Source organism: Belonocnema kinseyi, chromosome 4, assembly GCF_010883055.1.
Source record: "Belonocnema kinseyi isolate 2016_QV_RU_SX_M_011 chromosome 4, B_treatae_v1, whole genome shotgun sequence".
In the NCBI taxonomy this organism is placed as follows: Eukaryota; Metazoa; Arthropoda; class Insecta; order Hymenoptera; family Cynipidae; genus Belonocnema; species Belonocnema kinseyi.
Genome location: NC_046660.1, coordinates 20,093,996 through 20,106,168, shown reverse-complemented (window position 1 = coordinate 20,106,168; position 12,173 = coordinate 20,093,996). Strand labels below are relative to the sequence as shown.

The 12,173-nt window shown below is 27.1% G+C and overlaps 1 protein-coding gene across 1 annotated transcript in view; it reads left to right on the top strand.

The window, feature by feature from the left end:
• The first annotated feature begins 2,125 nt into the window (after positions 1-2,125).
• The window catches only part of LOC117170780, an 81,624-nt gene continuing 71,576 nt past the window's right edge, over positions 2,126-12,173 (top strand). The window contains exons 1-2 of the mRNA XM_033357818.1: positions 2,126-2,330; positions 9,746-9,833. Of these exons, the coding sequence (XP_033213709.1) occupies positions 2,176-2,330; positions 9,746-9,833 (243 nt within the window). The 5' untranslated portion in view covers positions 2,126-2,175. The remainder of the gene's footprint in view (positions 2,331-9,745; positions 9,834-12,173) is intronic.

Genomic DNA, 12,173 nt, shown 5'->3' with positions numbered 1-12,173 from the left:
TTTTTAATTTGGAAATTTTAATATTGGGAAAATTTATTTATTCAAGAATTTTATAATTCGGTAATTTTCGAATTCAAGAATTTTATTATTGAGAAATTTGACAATGCAGGAATTTTATTATTCGTGAATTTTTTTATTCGAATATTTTCCAATTCCGGAATTTTTTAATTTGGGAATTTTATTATTTGGCAATTTTTCGATTCACGAGTTTTATTATTCAGCAATTTTCCAAATCAAAAATTGTAAAATTCTAGAATTTTATAATTCGGGAATTGACAAATTCAGGAATTTCATTATCCGAAAAATTTACAATTTTGGAATTTTATTTTTCGGAAATACTATAATTCAGGAATCTTATATTTCGGGAAATTTCCAATTCGGAATTATAATGATTTAAGAATGTTATTATTCGACAATTTACGGGTTCGAGTATTTTATAATTGAGGAATTTTATCATTTGGGAATTTTATTATTTGGCAATTTTTCGATTCACGAGTTTTATTATTCAGCAATTTTTCAAATCAAGAATTGTAAAATTCTAGAATTTTATTATTCGGGAATTTACCAATTCAGGAATTCCATTATCCGAAAATCTTAAAATTCGGGAATTTTATTATTCGTAAATTTTATTATTCGGGAATTTTATTCTTCGGAAATATTATAATTCAGGAATCTTATAATTCGGGAATTTTTCAATTCGGAATTATAATCATTCAAGAATTTTATTATTCGACAATTTACCGGTTCTGGTATTTTATAATTCAAGAATTTTATCAATCGGGAATTTTCCAATTCGTGAATTTTATTTTTCGTTCATTTCATTCTTTAGCAATTTTCTTCTTTGATAATTTTAGTGTTCGCAAATTTTCCAATTCAGAAATTTTATAATTCAACAACTTTCTTATGCAGCGATTTTCCGATTCAAGAGTTTTATTATTCGGGAATTTGTCAATTCGAGAATTTTTCAACTCAAAAATTTTATTATGCATACTTTTTCAATTACGGAATTTCATTATTAGGATATTTTTTAATTTGGAACTTTTAATATTGGGAAAATTGATTAATTCAAGAATTTTATAATTCGGTCATTTTCGAATTCAAGAATTTTATTATTGGGAAATTTGACTATGCAGGAATTTTATTTTTCGTGAATTTTACAATTCGGGAATCTTATTATTCGTAAATTTTATTTTTCGGGAATTTTATTCTTCGGAAATATTATAATTCAGGAATCTTATAATTCGGGAATTTTCCAATTCGGAATTATAATCATTCAAGAATTTTATTATTCGACAATTTACCGGTTCTGGTATTTTATAATTCAAGAATTTTATCAATCGGGAATTTTCCAATTCGTGAATTTTATTTTTCGTTCATTTTATTCTTTAATAATTTTAGTGTTTGGGAATTTTCCAATTAAGAAATTTTATAATTCAGGAATTTTCTTATGCAGCTATTTTGCGGTTCGGGTATTTTATTATTCGGTAATTTACCACTTCGAGAATTTTTCAGTTCGAGAATATTATTCTTCGCGAATTTTGTTATTCAGGAATTTCATTATTCAGGAATTTCCCAATAGAGGAATTTCATTATTCCGGTATTTTTTATTTGGGAATTTTCATATTTAATTGTATTTATTCCAGAATTTAATTATTCGGTAATTTTCCAATTCGAGCATTTGATTATTGGGAAATTTTACTATACAGTAATTTTATTATTCAAGCATTTTCTAATTCAGAAATTTTATTATTCGGAAATTTCCCAATTCGTGAATTTTATTCTTCAGAAATTTTATCATTCGGGATTTTTTCTAATTAGGGAATTTTCCAATTGGAAAATTTCACTAATCAGGAATTTTATTCTTCGGAAATTTTATCTTTCAGGAATTTCATCATTCTGAAATTCTCCAATTAGGAAATAAAAATGTATTAAAATTAATATCTAGCTTTAAAAAATTATGTTAAATTACTCTAGTGTTTTTCACGTAATATATTTTTACAGAAAAAATATTAATCTGCTACAATATTGAGAATTCTGATGTTGACACAACAACATACGTAAATCTTAGAACTATGAAGAAATCTTGAGAATAACAAGTTGACCTCCGTGTTCTTTTGACGTATGAATTATCTGCAGAACATCGCTCAGTAGTCGATAGATCTTCTTCCCGCCAACATGTCGAATTCGATACTGGGAATTTTACTAATTTTGGCCTTAAGTGCCACTACATCTTTTGCGCAAGGTGTTAAAGGAGGATACCATGCTCCTCCGTCGGAAAGTTTGGTGGCCTTCCCCGCAAAAGAAAGTGGCACATGTTACAAAAGAGTTCCGTAAGTTGTAAATTTCATTTAAAAATCAATAAATCTCAATTCCATTGGAGTAGCTAACTAACCTTCAATATTACAAATTATAGAGGGTGGGGAATTTTTCCAAGCGAATAGGAAAGGGATCCATTTTAGCGTATCCTTCCCAACCGTTCAGGAATGAATTTAAATAAATAAAAAAAATAAAATAAATCCCCTCTGCAGGTCTAATCTCCGAGACGTAACATATTAACCGAAAATTTTGTTATTCGGGAAGTTTTATTAGTTGGAAATTGTATTACACGGGAATCTTATTATCTTGAAATGTAATGATTTAGGAATTTTATTATTCCAAAAAAATTTGAATTCGGAAATTTTCTTATTCAGGTGCATTGAACTTTCCAATTCAAGGTTTTTGTTATCCAGGAATTTTCCAATTCGGCAATTTTATTATGTGGAAATTTTATTACTAGGAAATTTTTATTACTCGGCAATTTTCCAATTCATACATTTTTTTATCCTGAAATGTTATTATTATAAATTTTATTAATCGCGAATCTTATTATTCGGCAATTTTCCAATTCATGCATTTTATTCTTTGACTTTATTATACGGCAATTTTCCCCTTTCGGAAATTCTAATATTCAGCAATGTTCCGATTAGGGAATTTTATTAATCGGGAATTTTTCACTTTTGGAATTTTTCAATTCGGGACTTTTAATAATCGCAAATTTTATTTATTCAAAAAATTTTGTATTCGTTAGTTTTAACATTCGAGAATTTGATTATAGGAAAATTTTACTGTTCAGGAATTTTATTGTTCTGGAATTTCATTATTCTGGAGTTTTTTAATTTGGGAATTTTATTATTTAAAAAATTTCCAATTGCGGAATTTCATAATTTAGGAGTTTCAGTATTCGGCAATCTTACGATTTTGATATTCAGGAATTTTTTCATTTGGAAATTATCAAATTCTGGAATTTTATTATTTAGCAGTGTTCTGGTCCAATAATTTTATTATTCGCGAATTTTCCACTTCGGAAACTTTGCTATTCCAAGATTTTATAATTCAGGAAATTTCCAATTTAGAAATTTCACAACGCAGGAATTTTATTATTCGGAAACTTTATTATTATAGAATGTTATTATCGGTGAATTTTCAAATTCGGAAATCCTACTATCCGGAAATTTTATTATTTAAAATTCTATTATTCGGGAGTTTTGTTATCTTGAAATGTGATTATTCAGAAATTTTATTATTCGAAAATATTTTCATTCGGGAATTTTCCTATTCGGAAGTATTGAATTTTTCCAACTCAAGGATTTTATTATCCAGGAATTGTCCAATTCGACAATTTTATTACCTGGAATTTTCATTACTAGGAAATTGTATTATTCGGAAATTTTCCAATTCGTAAATTTTGTTATCCTGAAATGTTATTATTATTATTCGGAAATTTCACAATTCGAGAATTTTATTATTAGCTAATTTTGAATTTTCCTATTCAAGAACTTTATTATTCGGGTATTTTCCACTTTTGAAATTTTTCAATTAGAGAATTTAAATATTCGGAAATTTTATTCATTCAACAATGCTATTATTCGTTAATTTTAAATTTCGAGAATTTGATTATAGGGAAATTTTACTGTTCAGGAATTTTATTGGTCTGGAAATTTATTATTCGGAAATTTTTGAATTCGGGACCTTTATTATTTGGAAATTTTATTATTCGAAAATTTTCCAATTGCGGAATTTTATTAATCAGAAGTTTTAATATTCGCTGATTTTGCGACTTTGAAATTTAATGTTTAGGAATTTTATTATTTGGCAATTTTCAAATTCAGTAATTTTATTATTCAGCAATTTTTCGGTTCAATAATTTCATTATTCGGCAATTTTCCACTTCGGAAACTTTGCCATTCCAAGATTTTCCAATTCGGGAAATTTCCAATTCAGGAATTTCACAACGCAGGAATTTTATTATTCGGAAAATTTATTATTATAGAATGTTATTATCCGTGAATTTTCAAATTCTGAAATCCTACTATCCGGAAATTTTATTATTTAAAATTCCATTATTCGGGAGTTTTGTTATCTTGAAATGTGATTATTCATAAATTTTATTATTCTAAAATATTTTCATTCAGGAATTTTCCTATTCGGAAGTATTGAATTTTTCCAATTCAAGGATTTTATTATCAAGGAATTGTCCAATTCGACAATTTTATTACCTGGAAATTTCATTACTAGGAAATTGTATTATTCGGAAATTTTCCAATTCGTAAATTTTGTTATCCTGAAATGTTATTATTATTATTCGGAAATTTCACAATTCGAGAATTTTATTATTGGATAATTTTGAATTTTCCTATTCAAGAACTTTATTATTCGGGAATTTTCCACTTTTGAAAATTTTCAATTCGAGAATTTAAATATTCGGAAATTTTATTTATTCAATAATGCTATTATTCGTTCATTTTAAAATTCGAGAATTTGATTATAGGAAAATTTTACTGTTCAGGCATTTTATTGTTCTCGAAATTTATTATTCGAAAATTTTCCAATTGCGGAATTTTATTAATCAGGAGTTTTAATATTCGGCGATTTTGCGACTTTGGAATTTAATGTTTAGGAATTTTATTATTTGGGAATTTTCAAATTCAGGAATTTTATTATTCAGCAATTTTTCGGTTCAATAATTTTATTATTCGGAAATTTTCCACTTCGAAAGTTGTCCCATTCCTGATATTTTTAATTCGTGAATTTTACTATTTAGAAATTTTGTAATTTCGAAATTTCCTTTTTCCATTATTTGGAGAATTTTAATATTTTAAATTTTTACTCATTCGAGAATTTTAGTATTCGGTGATTTTAAAATTCAAGAATTTTATTATTGAGAAACTTTAACATTGCAGAATTTTATTATTCGGAATTTTTTAATTTAGGAACTTTAATATTCGGGAAGTTTTTAATTTAGGACTTTTATTATTCAAGAATTTTATTATTCCTAAATTTTTCAACTGCGGACTTTTTATTATAGGGAAATTTTCCCATTCGGAAATTCTGATATTCAGCAATGCTCCGGTTATGAAATTTTATTATTCGGGAATTTTTCACTTTTGTAATTTTTCAATTCGGGAATCTTACTACTCGGAAATTTTATTTATTCAAAAATTGTATTATTTGTGAATTTTAAAATTGGATAATTTTATCCTAGGGAAATTTTACTTTTCAGGAATTTTATTGTTCGTGAATTTTTTAATTCGGAATTTTTTTTAAAATTTTATTATTCGAGAGTTTTAATATTCACCAATTCTGCGATTTTGAAATTTTATTATTCAAGAATATTATCATTTGGGAAATTTCAAATTCTGGTATTTTATTATTCAGCAATTTTCCGCTTCAATAATTTTATTATTCACGAATTTTCCACTTCAGAAACTTTCCCATTCGGTGATTTTCCAATTCGAGAAATTTCCAATTCAGGAATTTTATTATTCAGAAATTTTGTAATTCATAAATTCCATTGTTCTGTTATTTCGATAATTTTAATATCCGAAAATTGTACTTATTCGAGAATTTTACTATTCGGTAATTTTGAAATTCAAAAATTTCATTATTGGGAAACATTAGTATTGCAAAATTTTATTATTCGGGAATTTTCCAAATCAGGAATTTTATTATTCGGGATTTCGGCAATTTTCCGATTTTGGAATTTTATTATTTTGTAATTTTATTATTTGGGAAATTTCTGTATTCACGAATTTTATTATTCAGCAATCTTCCATTTCGGGAATTTTATTATTCAGAAATTTTGTAATTCAGGAATTCCATTGTTCTTTTAATTCGAAAATTTTAATATCCGATAAAATTTTACAAATGTTTTTTTGCTGTGATTTTATATTAATAATAATGATAAAAAAGACGAAAGAAATAAAAAAAGAGAAGGAAGGGCATTTGGTTGGTTGCTCTTTCATTTTTCCTTCTTAAAAGAAAAAGAATTGTATTCCTAAAAAATAAATCGTTTTTATGAAAAAAATAATTTTTTAATTGTTCAAATGCAGAAATTTTCTAGTTTCGAAAATTTTACATTGTCGAATGTTTTATAATTCGGCTTTTTCTGTCGATATTTTTTATTTCGGTAATATTTCCGGGATTTTTTTCAGTGTTAGGGAATTTATTTTTCGAAATTTTTATATTTATTTTTTATCATTTTGGAAAAATTTACAATTCGAAATTGATAAGTTTTGGCAAGGTTTTTTAAAATTATTGATTAAGGACATTTAAAAAGATTTGAGAAAATATTGAGGTTTCTAAACATGTACAAAAAAAATTTGAAAGTTTTTAAGACATTTTTTTAACTTTAAATAATTAATTTTAAATGAATGTTTAGAAAGATTATAAAACGTTTGAAAAGATTTTCAATATTCTTGATATATTTCAAGGAAATTTCTAGGAATAATTCTAGATTAAAAAGATATTAGGAATTTTAGAAGCTTTCAAAAGATTAAAAATATTTCAAAACTTTCTAAGATTTGAAAAAACTTATGAAAGAGTTTTAAACTTAAACGAACTTTTTCTACAAACGGTTAAAAATTCTACAAAATATAAAATCCTGTTTGGAAACTTTCTGTATGCTTTTTCAAAATATCTGAAATATTAAAAAATCTTTTTAAATTTTCTTATAAAACATAGGAAAATTTTAATATATAATATGAACTTCACAAATGAACTTGAAAAACAAATAGTTATAATGTTTATTTTGTATTCAAAATTAATTTGCTCCTCAAATTAATGTTTCGCTGAATTTTTTTTCTTTCATGACTGAGAAATATTTTTTGTTTCGAAATTCAACTATATTTGTTAAAATTCGTCTTTTTTGTTTGCAAATTCATCTTTTTGGTTGAACATTCAACAATTTAGTTCTTTCTTGCTTTTTGAATTAAAAAATTAATCCCTTTTGTAAAAAATGTGTATCTTCTGAAAACCATTCCACCTTCTTTGGTTAAAAATGAAACTAGTTAAAAATAAATATTTTTAGTTGGGGATTTCACCATTTTTTTCTCTTTGATTTAAAATCAAAAATACTTTTTTTTACTGTTAATTATGTATTATATTTCTCTTCGAGAATGTATTCATTTTGGTTGAAAGCTCAACTTTTTGGTTAAAAATTGACTTTTTTGATGACATTTTTATTTGTTATATCTGAGATCTTAAAAAAAAACTTTTTAAATTTTTACAAAAATTTGAGAAAAATTGTATTTATGTCACCAATTCTCAAAAATTCAAAAAATTATCGTCCAAGCACTTCGCCATATCTAAATTTTAAATTAAAAGAAATTAAATTTCTTTAGATAAGTGCTTTTGAACATTTTTAATAATATACTTAGAAAAATGAAATGAATTTTTATTTTAATATAATCAAAAATATTACAAAAAAATTTATCTCAGACTGATATTTAATGTTTAAATCTCTATCAAGATTTTAAAAAAGGATTCAATTAATTTAGATGAAAGTTGTAAAAGCTCATGAAAGTAATGAAAATTATCTATGTGTTTACTGTTTATATAAAAAAATGGGTTCAATTAAGTATCAGGAGTAAAAAGTATATCTTTCAATCCGAATGACATATTAACCTTTAAGTCTTTAATCTCATATCTCGCTCTAATTAAATATATATTTTCTGCTGAAACTTTGTAGTGAAGCAAGCAGAGATTTTGTTTGGATTTTATTTAAAATATCTCTATGAATTGTTAGTAACGTTTCGAAATTAAACATTCCCATATCTTTTATTTTTCAAGAAATTAATAATTAATTCTAGTTCCAGAAATTTCATCAATAGTAATTAAAAGGTTATGGTTAACCGAAAGTTTAAAAAATTAATAACTAATTCTAGTTCTAGAATTTCCATCAATATTAATCAAAATGTTGTCTATAATCCTGAATTCCAATTGTAATGAAAGCTCTTCTATCAACCAGCAATTAATTTGGTATACTCGCTGTTGAATGCTTAATCAATTTTCGTTCAATGATCCTTTTATGATTGAATAAAGCTTAATAAAAATAATAATAAGCAAGTTTTGAATTAATCCTCGATAAATTTTATTTTCTATGTGAAATTTATTTCCGACATATTTTGAAATAAAATGCAGTTAAACCAAGGAAATATGAAAATAAAGCTTTAAAAAATTGCAAGTCTAGATTCTCATACCACATGACAGATTGAGAGTATCAGATCTGACATAAATTGGAAAATTTGTCTCGCAGTGTGCGCGATGTAGATAATTTTATTTATCATTTTTTAAATTTAGGAAATTTAAATGAGATTAAAATAAAATTGAAAATCCTATTAAACATCCAATAGCCAACCCAGTAGGCACAAAATTTGGCGACGTCTTCACGACATCGTTACGACATCTTTACGACAACTTTACGATATCCTATGTACATGTCGTCAAGGTGTCTTACGATATCGTAAACATGTCGTATGATCTGACGACGTCTTTACGATATAGTAAGGACGCCGAAACGACAAGGACATAGGATGTCGTAACGATGTCGTAAAGACGTCGCCAAATGTTGTGCTCACTGGGAAGTTACTGTGCAGAAATCCTAAAAATAAAACCAATTATCCAACGACCAAATTTGTTCACCCACTAGAAAATGTTTCTATTGCAATTTCAAAAAGATACCAATTTTCCTGAAAAAGAAAAGAAAAAAATTCGTATTTTTATACAAAAATGAAAAAGAGGAAAGAAGAATGAGAAGGCAACTAACCAAATCCTTTTCTTCTCTTTTTTAATTTCTTTCCTCCTTTTTATTTGTGTCCAAAAAAAGAATTGTTCTCTTTTCTTTTTTAGAAAAATGTTATCTTTTTTTTAAATTGCAATATGAACATTTTATGATGCTTGTCCAAATTTGTTCGTTGGATTTTAACTTTCATTTTCAGGAATTCTGCATCTTCCCAGTGGGCACAAAATTTGGCGACGTCTTTGCGACATCGTTACGACATTTTTACGACATCCTATGTCCATGTCGTTTCGGTGTCTTTGCGATATCGTAAAGACATCTTCAGATCGTACGAATTATTTACGATATCGTAAAAACACCTTTACGACATGGACATAGGATGTCGTAAAGTTGTCGTAAAGATGTCGTAACTATGTCGTAAAGACGTCGCCATACTTTGTGCCCACTGGGTTATCATCTTTAAACTTATTTTTAATTTATTAGTGTCTCGCTAGTGAGCGAAGCGGAAGCGAATAAAAATCAATTCTATGACATCAGTTGGCTGATTCCCCTTTATCTATGGAAGAAAGATAAGCTTTCGATTAGGTCATTATTGTAAATACTTGCAACTCGTTTCGAAATCTGTTGACATAGTGACCTGAAACTGACCTGATTTCGGAGAAAATTAATCCCTACTTGTTTCTAATGCAGGTATACACAAGCTTTGGCAGCTAATATATCAAATGGATACGTTCAGACTGTGCCCGGTACACAGACTTCGCATCATGGTGTTAAGTCAGTAAGTATCTTAATCTCATAAGCATCCACTGACTATGTTTGGCAAACCCTAAATGGATTTTCCTTTCTCAATAATAGGAGGAAATTCAATTATCGTAAATTAAACCCCATCTTCTTTATTCGTTCACAATAGTAATTAATGCTTATTTTGGTACACTTAAAAAATGTTTGTTTTAATCAAACAACAAAATTTGTTTGAATTCATATAATTGAATCAAACGAATTTTTTGCTTCAATTAAAAAAAGGTTTATTTAATTATAAGAAATCGAAACTATTTGCCTTATTAATTCAAACAAATAATTTGTTTAGTACAATTTGTTTGATTTAAACAAAAAATTGAGTTTTATTAAACACTGCATTTGTTTAAAATCTGTTTATTCGAATTCCTAAAAATATTTATTTGATTCAAACTAAAAATACAGTACAAAGCAGTACTACAAAGTGCCGCTAGGCATGCTAAAGTGCTGCCGGCGGTTCTTAAGGGCATGTGATACTTAGAAAATTGTCGATTTTACCAGTTTTAGGTTCCACGGATTTTTTTCTAGAATAATGAATATTTTGTTTTAAAATTTTGGAAAATGATAGCGAACATGCTAACGGACGTCCCCACACACTTGTTTTGTGGGTTAATTCAAAAAAGTTTTAATTTAGCAAAATGTGATTAATTTGCATAGCACTTAGGAAATAGTATCGATTTTTTCAGCGTTAGATTTCCCCGGCTTTTTTTCTAGGATAAGAAATGTTTTGCCTTCAAAATCTGGGAAATAATAGCGAACATGCTAACGGACGTCCCCGAACACATTTTTTTGTTTTTTTTTTTATCAAAAAATATTTGATATTCCTAACAACGTGCGTATATATTTCGAGGTTATGTATGTTACAGTTCACCCGAGCGTTACTTCCAAATTACACAATATTTTTGGCCAAAAACTTAGGACTTACAAATAAACATAGTAACTAATTTCTAAGTACTAAGCTTGTTTGCAGCCAATCCAAAAAGTGTATTTCATAAATAATTTCAAGATTATCGGAAAGGAAGAGATGAAAAAGGACGTAACCTCAAAATGATGTATATGCATAAAATTTTTATTTAGCACAATAATTTTTTTTTGTTATTATCCCTCAAAAAAGAGTCCGGGGACGTCCCTTATGATATTTTATAGCATCTCCGAATACAGTTTTTAAAAATTTTCATTTTTGTGAAAAAAAAGCCGGGGAAACTGTAAGTATCACATGCCCTTAAAGAAATAACCTAGTGCAGTGTCCCCAATCTTGGGAACTTTTTAAACTGCACTTACGTCGCGTTCACCAGGCACCGACAACCCGATTGGTTACTGTTTGCGCGCTGAGTTTGAATTATATAAATATTCAGATTTAATATTTATGAGTAATAATGATTGGAAAACGCATCCAACGTAATTTCTTAATCCTAAATTAGAATTTTGGAGTAACTGATAAAAAAATAATGCGATTTCCATGCAAAATCTAGACAACAAACTAAAAATTTTATTGATATATTTAGCGAATATTGTGTCACTGTATTGTAATCCAGGTCTTCTTCAAGTTATTAAAAAATGAATGATATAACATGTATCAGTGCAGTAATTAATTGTTCTTAATTCATTTTTGGTAATTTTAGTAATTTTATTTTAAGTGACATTGTCGGAAATAAAGAAAATTTTAATTTTAAGACTCGACAGAGACGAGATTAATCATTGGGAATGATTTATTTCTCTGAACTCAGAATTCATAAACTCTTTTTTATTATGATTGAACTATTTATTATGAATATGAAATCTGAATATTTATATAATTCAAAATCAGCGCGCAAACAGTGACCAATCGGGTTGTCGGTGCCTCGTCAGCGCGACGCAAGCGCAGTTTAATAAGTTCCCAAAATTGGGGACACTGACCGAGAGTCTCAATTAATCGATCATATGATTCATTTGATGTCATTGATCTTTTTTCCAGTGTTGTATTATTCTAAAGGTTCTGATTTAGTGTGAAATCATAAATTCATTGACAAATGGACGCATTATCTCTAGTTTAGGAACTACTTTAATTTTAGGGCTTTTAGCTTGGATATAATTGAAGATTTGGGATGTAGGTCTTTGTCAATACTAACCTCCTTTCTTTATAAAGATGATTGATGAAATAAATATTGCTTTTTTATTATAATTATTGATCTATACTTAAAAGCAGGAACACTTATTTGTAAATAAAAATTTGTCATAAGGGCAACCGCAGGATTTCGCCGAGAGCGGGTGCTAATCTGAAAAATTGCACCCGCTTCCAGCGAAATCGCGGTAAAATTTCAGCCATAACCACGTCTCACAACCG